The sequence below is a fragment of the Oncorhynchus tshawytscha genome, linkage group LG31 (genome assembly GCF_018296145.1).
Source record: "Oncorhynchus tshawytscha isolate Ot180627B linkage group LG31, Otsh_v2.0, whole genome shotgun sequence".
Taxonomy (NCBI): Eukaryota; Metazoa; Chordata; class Actinopteri; order Salmoniformes; family Salmonidae; genus Oncorhynchus; species Oncorhynchus tshawytscha.
This window is the reverse complement of record NC_056459.1, coordinates 22,925,823-22,947,897: the sequence shown is the minus strand read 5'-3', so window position 1 is coordinate 22,947,897 and position 22,075 is coordinate 22,925,823. Positions and strand designations below refer to the sequence as shown.

Here is a 22,075-nt window from a genome sequence, read left to right as displayed (position 1 = left end):
TAACCACGCCAGTCCAGGACTTCCGCATCTGGCTTCTTCACCTGCGAGATGGTCTGACATGAGCCACCCGGAGAGCTGATGAAGATGTGGGTTTGCACAATTGAAGAATTTTTGCACAAATTGTCAGAAACTCAGGGAAGCTCATCTGCATACTCATCAACCTGAACAGGGTCTTTACCTGACTACAGTTTGACGTCATAACCGACTTCAGTGGGCAAATGCTCACCTTCGATGGCCACTGGCACGCTGGAGAAGCTCTTCACAGATTAATCCCAGTTTCAACTCTACCTGGCTGGCGTTGTGTAAGTCGAGCGGTTTGCTGATGTCAACGTTGTGAACAGAGTGCCCCATGGTGGCGGTGGGGTTATGGTGTGGGCAGGAATAAGCTACGGACAATGAACACAATTGCATTTTATCGATGGCAATTGGAATGCAGAGATCCCTGTACACAATTCCTGGAAGCTTAAAATGTGTCCCAGTTCTTCCACGTCTTGCATACTCACTAGACATGTCACCCACTGAGCACGTTTGGGATGCACTGGGTCATAGTAGTGTATATATATAATTGAACTGGAACACGCTGTTCCAGTTCAATTATATATATATTTTTAAGGTATCTGTTACCAACATATGCATATTTACAGTCCCAGTCATGTGAAATTCATAGATTAGGGCCTAATTTATTTATTTCAATTGACTGATTGCTTTATATGAACTATAACTCAGTAAAATCTTAGAAATTGTAGCATGTTGTGTTTATATTTTTGTTCAGTGTAGATAAAGACATGGACAATGCAACAAGAGGTGAGTTTCCTTAAATCTTTAATGTAAACAGCAGGTTGAGGGGCTTTCAGACCTAGAGACAAACATCTGAAGGTATTAAATATGGAAAATAATAAATCATATTAAAAATGTTGACTCATGATTCGCTTTTAAATTACATTTCCATGAACCTCCAAATTGACGGCCACATAGTTCTTGAAAACAAACAGAGAACAACTTCCCTTTACTAAAAACTCAAACGTCCCCCATACGGACTACTTGGCAGCATCACAAATATCACTAAATTACACCATCAGCTTAACAAAGTTTTTTTTTTTGCTCAATATTGCTTCGAAATGTTCCAGCAGTCGTAATCGAGCCTGATTGAACGGTATCAAGTGGGAGGAAAGAGATGTGTATGTCTGAGCAAGCATATATTACAGTTATGTTTGTTTGGGTATACAGCATGGTCAAAGCAGCCGTGATATAGGATAGAAGACTTCAGGAACTTCAGAGGCAGTTTCCCCTATTGTATAACAGTGTCAGGTTTCAGAATGACACACGTATTGTAACAGTCTACACAGGATGTGAAGTATGCAGAAAGATACCTGGGAGAAAAGTGTTAATACACACTTCAACGTCTTAAATACATTTGATCCTTTCTTCCTCTCAGAGACATTAGCTGCCACGTAAGTGTGAATGGGGGACCGAGCCTGCTTCTGAAATGGCACCCTATTCCCTATATAGTGCGCTACTTTATTCCCTATATAGTGTACTAAAAGTAGCGCACTATATAAGGAATAGGGTGCCATTTTGAACACACAGAACGTTGGAGAACTAAAGACTAACGTCTCCAGCACTTCTTTATATTTTATAAAACGCCACACCTCTCATCCAACAGTCTGTATAAAATCAACAAAACTAAAAAGGACAACCAAGCGATTATCAAAGAGAGTTTCTACAACAAACCCCAAGCAAATGGCAAATTGTTCAGTGAAGGAGGAGTGAAGAGTGAGCAGGGTTGAGGTGAGAAGAACACTGAAGACATCTTGGAGAGTGATGACCAAACAACAACGCTTAGAGAATGTTAGAACATCTCTGGTTTAGGACCTAAAGGACCCATATGGATGCTTCCTGGTTTGGTCTCCATGGTGACGTGATGATTCAGTCAGTGGGCCACCTAGTGTTGCAAAGAGGCATTAAGCGCCGCAAACGTATTAAATCGCACCCTTTAATTCAAAAAGAAAGTTTAGCAAGTATAGCAAGAAGGAAGGAAACTAGTTCAATAGAATCCTTTTTCTGTCACTCATAATTTTCATCGTCATTAGTTTCTTTTTCTTTTTTCCAGTTGCCGTTTTAGGAAATAGAGAGTTGGTAGGTCCAGTACAGTAGCTAGGGGATTTTGATCGGTTGGTTAGTTAGTTGCAGTCATAAACAAAGTCATAGTTGCTAGGCTCCTTGGGAATTGGGGGAGGGGCCTCTGGAATCTGGATGTTCTCCAGATCGAGGAGGCGGAGCTTCATCTCCATGGAGAGTAGGGTATCCATGTCTGACTTGGTGAAGTCACTGGTCATCTCCTTTCCCAGGAGGGCGTTCAGACCATCCGTCCACACACAGTACTGAGGAGAGACAGGAGAGGATGAGTACACACACACACAGACAGAGACACACACAACCGTACATCAGTGTATTAACATTAAGTGTTCCACGTCGTGCTGTAGAATGGACAACCTCCATTGACTTCCTCTCAGTCCATCTCTGAATCCTGTCATTGGCTGGGTGACTGTGCCAACTGCTCAGTGCTTACCTCATGCTTGTCCGGAGCGATGAAGTTTAAATACTCGTCTGACTCGTAGAGGACGGAGAAGGCCAGCTCCAGAACCTCCTGTAGCGAGAGGGGGAAAGAGAGAGACAGGGAGGGAGGGGAGAATGTGGGAGTGACAGAGTGATAGAGGGAGATAAGGAGGGAGAGAGAGCGGGGGGAAAGAGAGGAGGGGAAGGGAGAGAAGGAGAGGAGAGAGAGACAGAAGGAGGGAGTTGAAATGTAGCACTGTCACTAACATGCTAATGAGCTCCTCACCAATCCAGTGTGTGCATCCCTCCCACTGTGCCTCTATAACACATTCTCTCCCCAGCCACTCCAACATCAGATGGTTTGGCTGTCAAGCTGGGTGCCAGGGGACAGGGGACGGGACACACCGAGCAGGGGGACAGCTAGGGGACAAACTGGGATGCAAAGGCACTTTGAGACGGTTATCCAACACAGGAGAAAAGTTGCCCCTAGAGTCTAACTTAATCCTGAGAGAGAAAACACACAAAAGCTGACTTTGGATCAGATTATTGTGTTCTCCACACGGGTCAGAAGTACACAGGGGGATGCAAACAATGAGTCAGATGGGGAATGCATAGGGACACCTGAGAGAGTTCCACACAGAGAACACTGAAGGAGAGCTGATGTCTCATTTGTTCACATCTGTTAAGGCTCCTTTGAAACAGATGTTTCTCGCTCGTCATCAAATGCTGCCGAACTAATGATAAATTGTGTAGCATATGGCACGCAACCACATAGATGGTGGAAGCGCATTGATCCAGAGCACCTACTGTATGTGTGTCCTAGTACTATGGCACATGTTGTATTTGATTCAACACAATAGGTCAATCCAATAGGCCTGACAGACAGATATCTCTGAACTGTACCCTGGCTCTCCATCTCCCAGGCCCAGTATACTGTAGAGTGATTCCACGTCCCAAATGGCACCCTGTATAGTGCACTTTTTTGACCACAACCCTATTACCTATATAGTACACTTTTGACCAAGGCCCATAGGGAATAGGGTGCCATTAGAGACGAATCCTAGGTCTATGGCTGCGCTGCCCGTGACCACAGAGGTTACTTTTTGTGTCTTACAGCTTGACTAATGAATGTTGCTCCGCTCGTGTTCTCATTCAAACAGCCCAAACAAGGTCGAGTCATCCAGCCAGCCATCCAGCCATCCAGCCAGCCAGCCAGCCCACAGACCTGTAGGCCCATTCTTTCAGACACCAGATTTATGGACAGAGTAATAAAGGTCCAGGCGAGAGAGGAGCGGTGCTCCTTTGTCTTCAAGGCTATATTTACAGGACCTAATCTGTCAATGTCAGCAGAATGTATTGGTTTCTAGTCACTACTGAGACAGGACCTGCGGAGGCTGGGGCTTTCGTACCAGCAGACAGGCTGGCAGGACTGAACACAGCTATTCCACCTTGGTTAAGATGTCTATACATAGAAGATAGAGGGATTTGGGTTTAACTTGGCTGGCATGTCAACATCTACTTTGATAGTGGGTTGATATACCTTGATATTGAGTTGGCTATCATGTTATCATATAAGGCACAGATACACTGACATATTTTTATTTATATAATTTAACTAGGCAAATCAGTTAAGAACAAATTCTTATTTACAATGACGGCCTAAGCCGACCAAACCCTCCCCTAACCCGGGCGATGCTGGTCCAATTGTGCACTGCCCAATGGGACTCCCGATCATGGCTGGTTGTGATACAGCCCGGGATCGAAGCCGGGTCTGTAGTGACGCCTCTAGCACTGCGATGCAGAGCCTTAGACCACTGTGCCACTCAGGAGCCCTCTACTGTACTGTTATATAAGGTACAAACACACAGACATGCAGTGCCTTAGACCGCTGTGCCACTCAGGAGCCCTCTACTGTACTGTTATATAAGGCACAGACACACAGACATGCAGTGCCTTAGACCGCTGTGCCACTCAGGAGCCCTCTACTGTACTGTTATATAAGGCACAGACACACAGACATGCAGTGCCTTAGACCGCTGTGCCACTCAGGAGCCCTCTACTGTACTGTTATATAAGACACAGACACACAGACATGCAGTGCCTTAGACCGCTGTGCCACTCAGGAGCCCTCTACTGTACTGTTATATAAGGCACAGACACACAGGAATGCAGTGCCTTAGACCGCTGTGCCACTCAGGAGCCCTCTACTGTACTGTTATATAAGGCACAAACACACAGACATGCAGTGCCTTAGACCGCTGTGCCACTCAGGAGCCCTCTACTGTACTGTTATATAAGGCACAGACACACAGACATGCAGTGCCTTAGACCGCTGTGCCACTCAGGAGCCCTCTACTGTACTGTTATATAAGGCACAGACACACAGACATGCAGTGCCTTAGACCGCTGTGCCACTCAGGAGCCGTCTACTGTACTGTTATATAAGGCACAGACATGCAGTGCCTTAGACCGCTGTGCCACTCAGGAGCCCTCTACTGTACTGTTATATAAGGCACAGACACACAGACATGCAGTGCCTTAGACCGCTGTGCCACTCAGGAGCCCTCTACTGTACTGTTATATAAGGCACAGACACACAGACATGCAGTGCCTTAGACCGCTGTGCCACTCAGGAGCCGTCTACTGTACTGTTATATAAGGCACAGACACACAGACATGCAGTGCCTTAGACCGCTGTGCCACTCAGGAGCCCTCTACTGTACTGTTATATAAGACACAGACACACAGACATGCAGTGCCTTAGACCGCTGTGCCACTCAGGAGCCCTCTACTGTACTGTTATATAAGGCACAGACACACAGGAATGCAGTGCCTTAGACCGCTGTGCCACTCAGGAGCCCTCTACTGTACTGTTATATAAGGCACAGACACACAGACATGCAGTACCTTAGACCGCTGTGCCACTCAGGAGCCCTCTACTGTACTGTTATATAAGGCACAGACACACAGACATGCAGTGCCTTAGACCGCTGTGCCACTCAGGAGCCCTCTACTGTACTGTTATATAAGGCACAGACACACAGACATGCAGTGCCTTAGACCGCTGTGCCACTCAGGAGCCCTCTACTGTACTGTTATATAAGGCACAGACATGCAGTGCCTTAGACCGCTGTGCCACTCAGGAGCCGTCTACTGTACTGTTATATAAGGCACAGACACACAGACATGCAGTGCCTTAGACCGCTGTGCCACTCAGGAGCCCTCTACTGTACTGTTATATAAGGCACAGACACACAGACATGCAGTGCCTTAGACCGCTGTGCCACTCAGGAGCCCTCTACTGTACTGTTATATAAGGCACAGACACACAGGAATGCAGTGCCTTAGACCGCTGTGCCACCCAGGAACCCTCTACTGTACTGTTATATAAGGTACAGACACACAGACATGCAGTGCCTTAGACCGCTGTGCCACTCAGGAGCCCTCTACTGTACTGTTATATAAGGCACAGACACACAGACATGCAGTGCCTTAGACCGCTGTGCCACTCAGGAGCCCTCTACTGTACTGTTATATAAGGTACAGACACACAGACATGCAGTGCCTTAGACCGCTGTGCCACTCAGGAGCCCTCTACTGTACTGTTATATAAGGCACAGACACACAGACATGCAGTGCCTTAGACCGCTGTGCCACTCAGGAGCCCTCTACTGTACTGTTATATAAGGCACAGACATGCAGTGCCTTAGACCGCTGTGCCACTCAGGAGCCGTCTACTGTACTGTTATATAAGGCACAGACACACAGACATGCAGTGCCTTAGACCGCTGTGCCACTCAGGAGCCCTCTACTGTACTGTTATATAAGGCACAGACACACAGACATGCAGTGCCTTAGACCGCTGTGCCACTCAGGAGCCCTCTACTGTACTGTTATATAAGGCACAGACATGCAGTGCCTTAGACCGCTGTGCCACTCAGGAGCCCTCTACTGTACTGTTATATAAGGCACAGACACACAGACATGCAGTGCCTTAGACCGCTGTGCCACTCAGGAGCCCTCTACTGTACTGTTATATAAGGCACAGACACACAGACATGCAGTGCCTTAGACCGCTGTGCCACTCAGGAGCCCTCTACTGTACTGTTATATAAGGTACAGACACACAGACATGCAGTGCCTTAGAACGTTGTGCCACTCAGGAGCCCTCTACTGTACTGTTATATAAGGCACAGACACACAGACATGCAGTGCCTTAGACTGTGCCACTGTACTGTTATATAAGACACAGACACACAGACATGCAGTGCCTTAGACCGCTGTGCCACTCAGGAGCCCTCTACTGTACTGTTATATAAGGCACAGACACACAGACATGCAGTGCCTTAGACCGCTGTGCCACTCAGGAGCCCTCTACTGTACTGTTATATAAGACACAGACACACAGACATGCAGTGCCTTAGACCGCTGTGCCACTCAGGAGCCCTCTACTGTACTGTTATATAAGGCACAGACACACAGGAATGCAGTGTCTTAGACCGCTGTGCCACTCAGGAGTCCTCTACTGTACTGTTATATAAGGCACAGACACACAGACATGCAGTGCCTTAGACCGCTGTGCCACTCAGGAGCCCTCTACTGTACTGTTATATAAGGCACAGACACACAGACATGCAGTGCCTTAGACCGCTGTGCCACTCAGGAGCCCTCTACTGTACTGTTATATAAGGCACAGACACACAGACATGCAGTGCCTTAGACCGCTGTGCCACTCAGGAGCCCTCTACTGTACTGTTATATAAGGCACAGACACACAGGAATGCAGTGCCTTAGACCGCTGTGCCACTCAGGAGCCCTCTACTGTACTGTTATATAAGGTACAGACACACAGACATGCAGTGCCTTAGACCGCTGTGCCACTCAGGAGCCCTCTACTGTACTGTTATATAAGGCACAGACACACAGACATGCAGTGCCTTAGACCGCTGTGCCACTCAGGAGCCCTCTACTGTACTGTTATATAAGGCACAGACACACAGACATGCAGTGCCTTAGACCGCTGTGCCACTCAGGAGCCCTCTACTGTACTGTTATATAAGGCACAGACACACAGGAATGCAGTGCCTTAGACCGCTGTGCCACTCAGGAGCCCTCTACTGTACTGTTATATAAGGTACAGACACACAGACATGCAGTGCCTTAGACCGCTGTGCCACTCAGGAGCCCTCTACTGTACTGTTATATAAGACACAGACACACAGACATGCAGTGCCTTAGACCACTGTGCCACTCAGGAGCCCTCTACTGTACTGTTATATAAGACACAGACACACAGGAATGCAGTGCCTTAGACCGCTGTGCCACTCAGGAGCCCTCTACTGTACTGTTATATAAGGCACAGACACACAGACATGCAGTGCCTTAGACCGCTGTGCCACTCAGGAGCCCTCTACTGTACTGTTATATAAGGTACAGACACACAGACATGCAGTGCCTTAGACCGCTGTGCCACTCAGGAGCCCTCTACTGTACTGTTATATAAGGCACAGACACACAGACATGCAGTGCCTTAGACCGCTGTGCCACTCAGGAGCCCTCTACTGTACTGTTATATAAGGCACAGACATGCAGTGCCTTAGACCGCTGTGCCACTCAGGAGCCGTCTACTGTACTGTTATATAAGGCACAGACACACAGACATGCAGTGCCTTAGACCGCTGTGCCACTCAGGAGCCGTCTACTGTACTGTTATATAAGGCACAGACACACAGACATGCAGTGCCTTAGACCGCTGTGCCACTCAGGAGCCCTCTACTGTACTGTTATATAAGACACAGACACACAGACATGCAGTGCCTTAGACCGCTGTGCCACTCAGGAGCCCTCTACTGTACTGTTATATAAGGCACAGACACACAGGAATGCAGTGCCTTAGACCGCTGTGCCACTCAGGAGCCCTCCACTGTACTGTTATATAAGGCACAGACACACAGACATGCAGTGCCTTAGACCGCTGTGCCACTCAGGAGCCCTCTACTGTACTGTTATATAAGGCACAGACATGCAGTGCCTTAGACCGCTGTGCCACTCAGGAGCCGTCTACTGTACTGTTATATAAGGCACAGACACACAGACATGCAGTGCCTTAGACCGCTGTGCCACTCAGGAGCCGTCTACTGTACTGTTATATAAGGCACAGACACACAGACATGCAGTACCTTAGACCGCTGTGCCACTCAGGAGCCCTCTACTGTACTGTTATATAAGGCACAGACACACAGGAATGCAGTGCCTTAGACCGCTGTGCCACTCAGGAGCCCTCCACTGTACTGTTATATAAGGCACAGACACACAGACATGCAGTGCCTTAGACCGCTGTGCCACTCAGGAGCCCTCTACTGTACTGTTATATAAGGCACAGACATGCAGTGCCTTAGACCGCTGTGCCACTCAGGAGCCGTCTACTGTACTGTTATATAAGGCACAGACACACAGACATGCAGTGCCTTAGACCGCTGTGCCACTCAGGAGCCCTCTACTGTACTGTTATATAAGGCACAGACACACAGACATGCAGTGCCTTAGACCGCTGTGCCACTCAGGAGCCCTCTACTGTACTGTTATATAAGGCACAGACACACAGACATGCAGTGCCTTAGACCGCTGTGCCACTCAGGAGCCCTCTACTGTACTGTTATATAAGGCACAGACACACAGACATGCAGTGCCTTAGACCGCTGTGCCACTCAGGAGCCCTCTACTGTACTGTTATATAAGGCACAGACATGCAGTGCCTTAGACCGCTGTGCCACTCAGGAGCCGTCTACTGTACTGTTATATAAGGCACAGACACACAGCCATGCAGTGCCTTAGACCGCTGTGCCACTCAGGAGCCCTCTACTGTACTGTTATATAAGGCACAGACACACAGACATGCAGTGCCTTAGACCGCTGTGCCACTCAGGAGCCCTCTACTGTACTGTTATATAAGGCACAGACACACAGGAATGCAGTGCCTTAGACCGCTGTGCCACTCAGGAGCCCTCTACTGTACTGTTATATAAGGTACAGACACACAGACATGCAGTGCCTTAGACCGCTGTGCCACTCAGGAGCCTTCTACTGTACTGTTATATAAGACACAGACACACAGACATGCAGTGCCTTAGACCACTGTGCCACTCAGGAGCCCTCTACTGTACTGTTATATAAGACACAGACACACAGGAATGCAGTGCCTTAGACCGCTGTGCCACTCAGGAGCCCTCTACTGTACTGTTATATAAGGCACAGACACACAGACATGCAGTGCCTTAGACCGCTGTGCCACTCAGGAGCCCTCTACTGTACTGTTATATAAGGTACAGACACACAGACATGCAGTGCCTTAGACCGCTGTGCCACTCAGGAGCCCTCTACTGTACTGTTATATAAGGCACAGACACACAGACATGCAGTGCCTTAGACCGCTGTGCCACTCAGGAGCCCTCTACTGTACTGTTATATAAGGCACAGACATGCAGTGCCTTAGACCGCTGTGCCACTCAGGAGCCGTCTACTGTACTGTTATATAAGGCACAGACACACAGACATGCAGTGCCTTAGACCGCTGTGCCACTCAGGAGCCATCTACTGTACTGTTATATAAGGCACAGACACACAGACATGCAGTGCCTTAGACCGCTGTGCCACTCAGGAGCCCTCTACTGTACTGTTATATAAGACACAGACACACAGACATGCAGTGCCTTAGACCGCTGTGCCACTCAGGAGCCCTCTACTGTACTGTTATATAAGGCACAGACACACAGGAATGCAGTGCCTTAGACCGCTGTGCCACTCAGGAGCCCTCCACTGTACTGTTATATAAGGCACAGACACACAGACATGCAGTGCCTTAGACCGCTGTGCCACTCAGGAGCCCTCTACTGTACTGTTATATAAGGCACAGACACACAGACATGCAGTGCCTTAGACCGCTGTGCCACTCAGGAGCCGTCTACTGTACTGTTATATAAGGCACAGACATGCAGTGCCTTAGACCGCTGTGCCACTCAGGAGCCCTCTACTGTACTGTTATATAAGGCACAGACACACAGACATGCAGTGCCTTAGACCACTGTGCCACTCAGGAGCCATCTACTGTACTGTTATATAAGGCACAGACACACAGACATGCAGTGCCTTAGACCGCTGTGCCACTCAGGAGCCCTCTACTGTACTGTTATATAAGGCACAGACACACAGACATGCAGTGCCTTAGACCGCTGTGCCACTCAGGAGCCCTCTACTGTACTGTTATATAAGGCACAGACACACAGGAATGCAGTGCCTTAGACCGCTGTGCCACTCAGGAGCCGTCTACTGTACTGTTATATAAGGCACAGACACACAGACATGCAGTGCTGTGAAAAATGATTTGCCCTCTTTCTGATTGTCTCTATTTTTTGCATATTTTTGATACTGAATGTTCCTCAAACAAATCCTAATATTAGATAAAGGGAACCAGAGTTTTCAAATAGCAAAAAAATATATACTTATTTTATTTATTTAATTAACCACGTTATGCAACATCCAATTCCCTTGTGAGAAAAAGTAATTGCTGCCTTGCACTCAATAGTTGGTTGTGCCACCTTTAGCTGCAATGACTTCTACCAAACGCTTCCTGAAGTTGTTGATCAGTCTCTCACATCGCTGTGGAGGAATTTCAGCCCACTCTTGCATGCAGAACTGCTTTAACTCAGTGAAATTTGTTTCAAATCCTGCCACAACATCTCAATTGGGATTAGGTCTAGACTTTGACTATGCCAATTTTTTGCATTTTAATTGTGTGTTTTGGATCATTGTCTTTCTGCATGACCCAGCTGCACTTGGAAGAGTGGAATGAAATTCCTCCACAGCGATGTGAGAGACTGATCAACAACTACAGGAAGCATTTGGTTGCAGTCATTGCAGCTAAAGGTGGCACAACCAGCTATTGAGTGCAATTACTTTTTCACACAGGGGAATTGGGTGTTGCATAACTGTGTTCATGATAAAAAAAATGAAATAAATATGTAATTGTTGTGTTATTTGTTCCCTCAGGTTCCCTTTCTCTAATATTAGGTTTTGGTTGAAGATCTGATAACATTCAGTTTCAAAAATATGCAAAAGTAGAGACAATTAGAAAGGGGGCAAATACTTTTTCACAGCACTGAAAACTGTACTGTTATATAAGGCACACAGACCCAGAAACACAGACAGATACTGTGATATAAGACACAGAAACAGACAGATACTGTGATATAAGACACAGAAACACAGACAGATACTGTGATATAAGACACAGCAACACAGACAGATACTGTGATATAAGACACAGCAACACAGACAGATACTGTGATATAAGACACAGCAACACAGACAGATACTGTGATATAAGACACAGCAACACAGACAGATACTGTGATATAAGACACAGCAACACAGACAGATACTGTGATATAAGACAACAGAAACACAGACAGATACTGTGATATAAGACACAGCAACACAGACAGATACTGTGATATAAGACAACAGAAACACAGACAGATACTGTGATATAAGACACAGCAACACAGACAGATACTGTGATATAAGACAGCAACACAGACAGATACTGTGATATAAGACACAGCAACACAGACAGATACTGTGATATAAGACACAGCAACACAGACAGATACTGGGATGTAAGACACAGAAACACAGACAGATACTGGGATGTAAGACACAGCAACACAGACAGATACTGTGATATAAGACACAGCAACACAGACAGATACTGTGATATAAGACACAGCAACACAGACAGATACTGTGATATAAGACACAGCAACACAGACAGATACTGTGATATAAGACACAGCAACACAGACAGATACTGTGATATAAGACAGCAACACAGACAGATACTGTGATATAAGACACAGAAACACAGACAGATACTGTGATATAAGACACAGAAACACAGACAGATACTGTACACACACTCACCTTGTTCTGCTTCAGAGCTCCCTTCTCCTTCATGTGAGGACAGTCCTTACCAGTGACCACTGCTTTGATATCGGCCACAGGCACTACGGGAGGAGGAAGAGAGGAACGTCAACATCAAGAATAACGTCCTCTCATAATCACCCGTTAGATTTAGTGTCAACTGCTATTCTGTTGACATGCTACATTAACTACTAACAATGTCAGTAACAACATCTTCGTCAGGCACCCTGGCAGTAAACTATTATTTTGCAAGTTGCACTTAGCTAAAAAAAAAAGAAAAAAAGAAAACTGACAGTCAGTTTGTTTTTAATTTTTAATTTTATTTCACCTTTATTTAACCAGGTAGGCCAGTTGAGAACAAGTTCTCATTTACAATTGCGACCTGGCCAAGATAAAGCAAAGCAGTGCGACACAAACAACAACACAGAGTTACACATGGAATAAACAAGCGTACAGTTAATAACACAATGGAAAAAATAAAGTCTATATAAAGTGTGTGCAAATGGCGTGAGGAGGTAAGGCAATAAATAGGCCATAGTAGCGAAGTAATTACAATTTAGAAAATGAACACTGGAGTGACAGATGTGCAGATGATGATGTGCAAGTAGAAATACTGGTGTGCAAAAGAGCAGAAAAGTAAATAAAAACAATATGGGGATGAGGTAGGTAGATTGGATGGGCTATTTACAGATGGGCTATGTACATCTGCGGAGATCGGTTAGCTGCTCAGACAGCTGATGTTTAAAGTTAGTGAGGTTAATATAAGTCTCCAACTTCAGCGAATTTTGCAATTCGTTCCAGTCATTGACCCAGAACAGTACTTGTGTTGCTCACATTACTCACATTTTTCCTGTAGAAGGTCATGGGACACCTCTCCCAGAGGGCTCTCCTCCAGATCTCCATAGTGCAGGACTTTATGGTTCGGAGACAGTCGACAGTACCAGAACTTATCTATAGAGAGAGAGAGAGCGAGAGCGAGAGAGAGAAAGCGAGAGTGAGAGAAAGCGAGAGAGAGAGAAAGCGAGAGAGAGAGAGAGAGAGAGAGAGAAAAAAAAAAAACCAGCATAAAGACCAACAAACCTGGTGAAACAGACACTAATACACCTGGATTGTGTATGTACTGTATAGACCAGAACCACCCAAAGCATATTTACGCTACTTTCTAAAGGCAGCAACACCAAACATAACAACCCTAACACTATCCCATATGGACAGTCAGACACAGAACAACAGCCTACCATACACCCCCCTCCCAGCCAGGCCAGACTGTGACCAGGTGGCAATTCCACATGAAGCCCTACAGGCCTGGCACCAGTCCGTCTCCCTCCGTCTCCCCTGCTGTTTAGCAGTTTTATTGACAGGGGGACAAAATAATGTTCAGCCTGCATCTAGGCACCCTATAGCACCTTCCCAATGGCATCATCTGGAACTCTGTGTTCAGTGCTGTGTGGGGCTGATTGGACCTTTCTGGTCTGTCTGATGATGGTCTCCTGGAAAATGTTTTCACTGTGTACCACTATGGGGCTGTGGTATGTGATGTTCCCATGGGCTGTGGTATGTGATGTTCCCATGGGCTGTGGTATGTGATGTTCCCATGGGCTGTGGTATGTGATGTTCCCATGGGCTGTGGTATGTGATGTTCCCATGGGCTGTGGTATGTGATGTTCCCATGGGCTGTGGTATGTGATGTTCCCATGGGCTGTGGTATGTGATGTTCCCATGGGCTGTGGTGTGTGATGTTCCCATGGGCTGTGGTATGTGATGTTCCCATGGGCTGTGGTGTGTGATGTTCCCATGGGCTGTGGTGTGTGATGTTCCCATGGGCTGTGGTATGTGATGTTCCCATGGGCTGTGGTGTGTGATGTTCTCATGGGCTGTGGTATGTGATGTTCCCATGGGCTGTGGTGTGTGATGTTCCCATGGGCTGTGGTGTGTGATGTTCCCATGGGCTGTGGTGTGTGATGTTCCCATGGGCTGTGGTGTGTGATGTTCCCATGGGCTGTGGTATGTGATGTTCCCATGGGCTGTGGTATGTGATGTTCCCATGGGCTGTGGTATGTGATGTTCCCATGGGCTGTGGTATGTGATGTTCCCATGGGCTGTGGTGTGTGATGTTCCCATGGGCTGTGGTATGTGATGTTCCCATGGGCTGTGGTGTGTGATGTTCCCATGGGCTGTGGTATGTGATGTTCCCATGGGCTGTGGTGTGTGATGTTCCCATGGGCTGTGGTGTGTGATGTTCCCATGGGCTGTGGTATGTGATGTTCCCATGGGCTGTGGTATGTGATGTTCCCATGGGCTGTGGTATGTGATGTTCCCATGGGCTGTGGTATGTGATGTTCCCATGGGCTGTGGTATGTGATGTTCCCATGGGCTGTGGTATGTGATGTTCCCATGGGCTGTGGTATGTGATGTTCCCATGGGCTGTGGTATGTGATGTTCTCATGGGCTGTGGTGTGTGATGTTCCCATGGGCTGTGGTGTGTGATGTTCCCATGGGCTGTGGTGTGTGATGTTCCCATGGGCTGTGGTGTGTGATGTTCTCATGTAGAGGTCAACCGATTAATCGGAATGGCCGATTAATTGGGGCCGATTTCAAGTTTTTATAACAATCGGAAATCGGTATTTTTGGGCACCGATTTTGCAGTTTTTTTTACACCTTTATTTAACTAGACAAGTCAGTTAAGAACCCATTCTTATTTTCAATGACAGCCTAGGAACGGTGGGTTAACTGCCTTGTTCAGGGACAGAATGACAGATTTCTACCTTGTCAGCTCAGGGATTCAATCTTGCAACCTTACAGTTAACTAGTCCAACGCTCTAACCACCTGCCTCTCATTGCACTCCACGAGGAGCCTGCCTGTTACGCAAATGCAGTAAGAAGCCAAGGTAAGTTGCTAGCTAGCATTAAACTTATCTTGTAAAAAACAATCAATCAACCAATCATAATCACTAGTTAACTACACATGGTTGATGATATTACTAGTTTATCTAGCGTGTCCTGAGTTGCATATAATCGATACGGTGCGCATTCGCGAAAAAGGACTGCCGTTGCTCCAACGTGTACCTAACATAAACATCAAAGCCTTTCTTAAAATCAATACACAGAAGTATATATATTTTAAACCTGCATATTTAGCTAAAAGAAATCCAGGTGAGCAGGCAATATTAACCAGGTGAAATTGTGTCACTTCTCTTGCGTTCATTGCAAGCACAGTCAGGGTATATGCAACAGTTTGGGCAGCCTGGCTCATTGCAAACTAATTTGCCAGAATTTTACGTAATTATGACATAACATTGAAGGTTGTGCAATGTAACAGCAATATTTAGACTTAGGGATGCCACCCGTTAGATAAAATAGGGAACGGTTCCGTATTTCACTGAAAGAATAAACTTTTTGTTTTTGAAATTATATGTCATTAATATGGTCAAATCCGGAAACAAAGGCTCGTATTTCTGAGTGTTATGTTATAATTAAGTCTATGATTTGATAGAGCAGTCTGACTGAGCGATGGTAGGCACCAGTCTGACTGAGCGATGGTAGGCACCAGTCTGACTGAGCGATGGTAGGCACCAGTCTGACTGAGCGATGGTAGGCACCAGTCTGACTGAGCGATGGAAGGCAGCAGGAGGCTCGTTAACATTCCTTCAAACAGCACTTTAGTACGTTCTGCCAGCAGCTCTTCGCAATGCTCCAAGCATTGCGCTGTTTATGACTTCAAGCCTATCAACTCCCGAAATTAGGCTGGTGTAACCGATGTGAAATGGCTATTCAGTTAGCGGGGTGCGCGCTAATAGCGTTTCAAACGTCACTCGCTCTGAGCCTTGGGGTGGTTGTTACCCTTGCTCTGCATGGGTAACGCTGCTTCGAGGGTGGCTGTTGTCAATGTGTTCCTGGTTCGAGCCCAGGTAGGGGCGAGGAGAGGGACGGAAGCTATACTGTTCCACTGGCAATACTAAAGTGCCTATAAGAACATCCAATAGTCAAAGGTCTTTGAAATACAAATCGTATAGAGAGAAATAGTCCTATAATTCCTATAATAACTACAACCTAAAACTTCCTACCTGGGAATATTGAAGACTCATGTTAAAAGGAACCACGAGCTTTCATATGTTCTCATGTTCTGAGCAAGGAACTTAAACGTTAGCTTTTTTACATGGCACATATTGCACTTTTACTTTCTTCTCCAACACTTTGTTTTTGCATTATTTAAACCAAATTGAACATGTTTCATTATTTATTTGAGGCTAAATTGATTTTATTGATGTATTATGTTAAGTTCAAATAAGTGTTCATTCAGTAATGTTGTAATTGTCATTATTACAAATACATGTAAAATAATCGGCAGATTAACCGGTATCGGATGTTTTTTTGAGGGATCCTCCAAAAATCGGTATCGGCGCTGAAAAATCATAATCGGCCGATCTCTATTCTCATGGGCTGTGGTGTGTGATGTTCTCATGTGTTGGAGGTGGCTAGCGTGACTGATAGCACCCGGCACTGGGGTGCTATCGCCTGCTGGGCAGTTGGGGCCGGCTGGCACACAGGCTGGCATGCCTGGGCACTGTGGACAGGCCTCCTGTAGAGCAAGGCCTGGCACTTTATTCTCTACCCATTATGCATGTCCCTGGAAGAGCAGAACTAGGCTGGGGACCAGGGAGGGTTGGTTGGCGCTCGCATGGACAACACAGTCCAAATCCTAATTGCTGAGAATAGACATTTGGCAGCAGGGAGGCTGGCGCTGGTCTGTGGGGAGTGGCTGTGTCGTGCCTAGTGTAGTGGTGGTGTGAGACGACTGACTGACTGCTTAGGGAGCGGAGAGATAGAGCAAGAGAGAGAGAGGAGAGAGAGAGAGGTAGAGAGAAAAGAGAGGTAAAGAAAGATAGAGAGAGGTAGAGCAAGGTAGATAGAGAAAGAGAGGTAGAGAGGTAAAGAGGGGGAAAGAGGTAGAGAGAGAGGTAGAGAGAGAAAGAGAGAGATAGGTAGAGAAAGAGAGAGAGAGAGGTAGAGAGAGAAAGGGGTAGAGAGGTAAAGGGAGGTAGCGAGAGAGAGAGGTAGAGAGAGAAAGAGGTAGAGAGGTAAAGAGAGGTAGCGAGAGAGAGAGAGAGAAAGAAAGAGGTAAAGCGAGAGAGGTAGAGAGAGAGGTAGAGAGAGAGAAAGAGAGAGGAGAGAGAAAGAGGAGAGAGAGCAAGAGAGAGAGCAAGAGAGAGAGCGAGGGACAAGAGAGAAAGAGAGCGAGGGGCGAGAGAGAGGATAGAGCGAGAAAGAAAGAGGAGAGAGAGAGAGCGAGAGGATTTAGACTGGAGCTATCTAGACTGGAGCTATCTCGACTGGAGATATCTAGACTGGAGATATCTAGACTGGAGATATCTAGACTGGAGATACCTCGACTGGAGATACCTAGACTGGAGATACCTAGACTGGAGATACCTAGACTGGAGATACCTAGACTGGAGATACCTAGACTGGAGATACCTAGACTGGAGATACCTAGACTGGCGATATCTAGACTGGAGATACCTAGACTGGAGATACCTAGACTGGAGATACCTAGACTGGAGATACCTAGACTGGAGATATCTAGACTGGAGATATCTAGACTGGAGATATCTAGACTGGAGATATCTAGACTGGAGATACCTAGACTGGAGATATCTAGACTGGAGATATCTAGACTGGAGATATCTAGACTGGAGATATCTAGCCTCCAGACAGAATACTGCTCAGATTGTTGTTATTGTTTCTGTTTCCTCAGCTATTGAGATACAGCTACTCTCCAATTCACTTTAATTCATCATTTATTTCTTAACTACATAATTGACTAAGAAAATATATATTTGTATGATTTTGGATGCACTTTTGGGACACGTGATGCTTGCATACAACATAATGGCCCATATTGCTTGAAATGACTTGTATGTAAACATATATATCTGTATTTTCCACATACAGTAGGCATCTGTACTTGAAAGACAGGGGCCTCAGACTGATGCTGTTTGTCAGCTACAGGGCCTTTAGAAAGTATTCACACCCCTTGACTTATTCAACATTTTGTTGTGTTAGAGCCTGAATTCAAAATGGATTAAATAGATTTTTTCAGAAATATCTAATTTACATAAGTATTCACACCCCCATGTCAATACATTGTTAGAATCACCTTTGGCATTGATTACAGCTGTGAGTTTTTCAGTGACACAAAATCTCAATTTAATCCATTTTAAATTCAGGCTGTAACACAACAAAATGTGGAAAAAGTCAAGGGGTGTGAATACTTTCTGAAGGCCCTGTAGATACTCAGCTTTTAGAGACTCTCTAATACTGTTCCTGCCTCACACTTAGCCATTTGTATACGTATATTGTATGTGGAAATATGATTTGAGAGGAGTCCTTTAGGAATGAAGCACTTAGAAAGTGCCGGGTGGAGGTGTGGATCTGCAGTTATACTAATTCTTCAGTTGTGTTCACTACAGTGTGGTGGCAGACAGCCAATAGCCCACAGGCCCTGGGCTGGGACGACAGCGCTTCCAGGGCACCTCAACAATACGTAACCTGTGTGTGCATGTGTGTGCGTGCATGAGAGAGAGCGCGAGAGAGACAGAAGCGGTTTATGTCTGTGCAGGGGAGAGACGGAGGAGGACAGAGAGAGACCGAGGAGGACAGTGAGAGACCGAGGAGGACAGGGAGAGACGGAGGAGGACAGAGAGAGACCGAGGAGGACAGTGAGAGACCGAGGAGGACAGGGAGAGACCGAGGAGGACAGAGAGAGACCGAGGAGGACAGGGAGAGATGGAGGAGGACAGAGAGAGACCAATGAGGACAGGGAGAGACCGAGGAGGACAGGGAGAGACGGAGGAGGACAGAGAGAGACGGAGGAGGACAGAGAGAGACGGAGGAGGACAGAGAGAGGAGGAGGAGGACAGAGAGAGACGGAGGAGGACAGGGAGAGACGGAGGAGGATAGAGAGAGACCGAGGAGGACAGGGAGAGACCGAGGAGGACAGGGAGAGACCGAGGAGGACAGGGAGGACCGAGGAGGACAGGGAGAGACCGAGGAGGACAGAGAGAGACGGAGGAGGACAGGGAGAGACGGAGGAGGACAGAGAGAGACGGAGGAGGACAGGGAGAGACGGAGGAGGACAGAGAGAGACGGAGGAGGACAGAGAGAGAAGTAGGAGGACAGAGAGAGAGACGGAGGAGGACAGGGAGAGAGACGGAGGAGGATAGAGAGAGACCGAGGAGGACAGGGAGAGACCGAGGAGGACAGGGAGAGAAGGAGGACAGAGAGAGACCGAGGAGGACAGGGAGAGACCGAGGAGGACAGGGAGAGACGGAGGAGGACAGAGAGAGAAGGAGGAGGACAGAGAGAGAAGGAGGACAGAGAGAGACGGAGGAGGACAGGGAGAGACGGAGGAGGATAGAGCGAGACGGAGGAGGATAGAGCGAGACGGAGGAGGACAGAGAGAGAAGGAGGAGGACAGAGAGAGGAGGAGGACAGAGAGAGATGGACGAGGACAGGGAGAGACAGAGGTGGATAGGATAGAGAGAGACAGAGTCTGGTCTCGGGTGGGAGATTTAATCCTCTCCGGCTGTGAAAGGCACCACATTATAGCGGTGCTAACCGATAAGGCCTCCCCCTGTGCTGTGCTGTGCTGTGCTGTGCTCTCTCCCTGCTGTGTCCAGGCATACGCGCCAGCCAGTCAGTCAGTGTGAAAAAGGATATTAGGCTCAATGCTCCCCAAACACTCCACTCTGAAGTGTAAACGCTTCATATGTCCTCCAGCTCCACAGGGAAAGGATGAACAGGCTTCCATTCCACCGCCACAGTTAAATCAAGGACAGGGAGATATATGCTATGTCCCAAATGGAACTCTATTCCCTGTAAAGTGCACTACTTTTGACCAGGACCAATAGGGCGCTGGTCAAAAGTAGTGTACTATATAGGGAATAGGTTGCCATTTGGGAACACAAACATAAACTAAGCTTCTACTGAAAGGAGGTTTTTTATGTTACTGTTAATAAAAGCTATGTAGAATGTCATGGGACCTGGGACACACAACGCCAACAAACGCCCAGACAAAAGAGGAGTCACTAACAGATAAAACGCCCTACATTTCCCCCAGACATCCGATACATCCGCAGCACTGAAGGAACTGGTTCTATCTGGGTCCAAAGGTTCTGAAGAGTCACAATAACCAACTTCATGTCTATTCCAGAACTCTGAGATGACCGGGGAAGAGCTTCAGAAGCCTGGCCGGGAATTTAATTAGGCCGTTCCTCCATTAGTGAAATCGATTCATGCACTTCAGAGCAATGAGGCTCAGTGGAACTGTAGAGCTGGGGACAGAAACCGTTCCAGACAAAAAGGTAAGGGCCACACAGCTCAGATATTAGCTGCTTTTGGAAGCAGTAGGATGTCTTAGTAAATTCCTGACACTGTGTTAAACACTGACTACACAAAACATTAAGGACACCTGCTCTTTCCTTGACATAGACTGATCAGGTGAATCCAGCTGAAAGCTATGATCCCTTATTTACGTCACTTGTTAAATCCACTACAATCAGTGTAGATGAAAGGGGGGAGACAGGTTAAAAAATGATTTTTAAGTCTTGAGACATGGATTGCGCAATTCAATATTAGGAAGGTGTTCTTAATGTTTGGTTTGGCACACACATGTTTGTGTGTGTGTATGTGTGTGTTTTCTTGATTCACAGCGACAGAGCCATTACTGACAGTCCAAGTAAGTTGTGTGTGTGCGTGTGTGTGTGCGTGTGTGTGTCACCCCCACCTTGCCTCCGGCGGCTGCTGATCTTCCTGAAGCAGGTTCCGTCACACAGACGGTTGAGCCTCTGTTGTTTGATCAGCTCCATGATCTCTGGCTGGATCTTCTCCCGCAGCTCCCTACGGACAAGACAGAGAAACAGTCAGTCAGTCACAGAGAGAACAGGAAACAGTCAGTCAGAAACACAGGGACCAGTCAGTCAGTAACACAGGGACCAATCAGTCAGAAACACAGGAAACAGTCAGTCAGAAACACAGGGACCAGTCAGTCAGTAACACAGGGACCAGTCAGTCAGTAACACAGGGACCAATCAGTCAGAAACACAGGGACCAATCAGTCAGAAACACAGGGACCAGTCAGTCAGTTATGCAGGGACTAGTCAGTCAGTATCACAGAGACCAGTCAGTCAGTAACACAGAGACCAGTCAGTAACACAGTAACCATTCAGTCAGTAACACAGAAAAACTGAAACCAGTCAGTCAGTAACACAGGAACCAGTCAGTAACACTGGGACCAGTCAGTCAGTAACACAGATACCAGTCAGTCAGTAACACAGAGACCAGTCAGTCAGTAACACAGAGACCAGTCAGTCAGTCACACAGAGACCAGTCAGTCAGTGACACAGAGACCAGTCAGTCAGTCACACAGAGACCAGTCAGTCAGTCACACAGAGACCAGTCAGTCAGTGTAACAGAGAAAACAGAGACCAGTCAGTCAGTGAGAGAGAGACCAGTCAGTCAGTCACACAGAGACCAGTCAGTC

At 46.9% G+C, this 22,075-nt stretch overlaps 1 protein-coding gene across 6 annotated transcripts in view; it reads right to left on the bottom strand.

Moving 5' to 3' along the window:
- Positions 1 to 805: 805 nt before the first annotated feature.
- The window catches only part of LOC112229503 (engulfment and cell motility protein 1-like), a 224,269-nt gene continuing 202,999 nt past the window's right edge, over positions 806 to 22,075 (bottom strand). For all 6 annotated transcript variants that reach the window (XM_042310106.1, XM_042310110.1, XM_042310107.1 and 3 more), the window contains 5 exons: positions 21,320 to 21,432; positions 13,378 to 13,485; positions 12,535 to 12,617; positions 2,570 to 2,647; positions 806 to 2,381 (listed from right to left, as the gene is read on the bottom strand). In XM_042310106.1, coding sequence (XP_042166040.1) covers positions 2,181 to 2,381; positions 2,570 to 2,647; positions 12,535 to 12,617; positions 13,378 to 13,485; positions 21,320 to 21,432 — 583 coding nt within the window. In that variant the 3' untranslated portion in view covers positions 806 to 2,180. The remainder of the gene's footprint in view (positions 2,382 to 2,569; positions 2,648 to 12,534; positions 12,618 to 13,377; positions 13,486 to 21,319; positions 21,433 to 22,075) is intronic.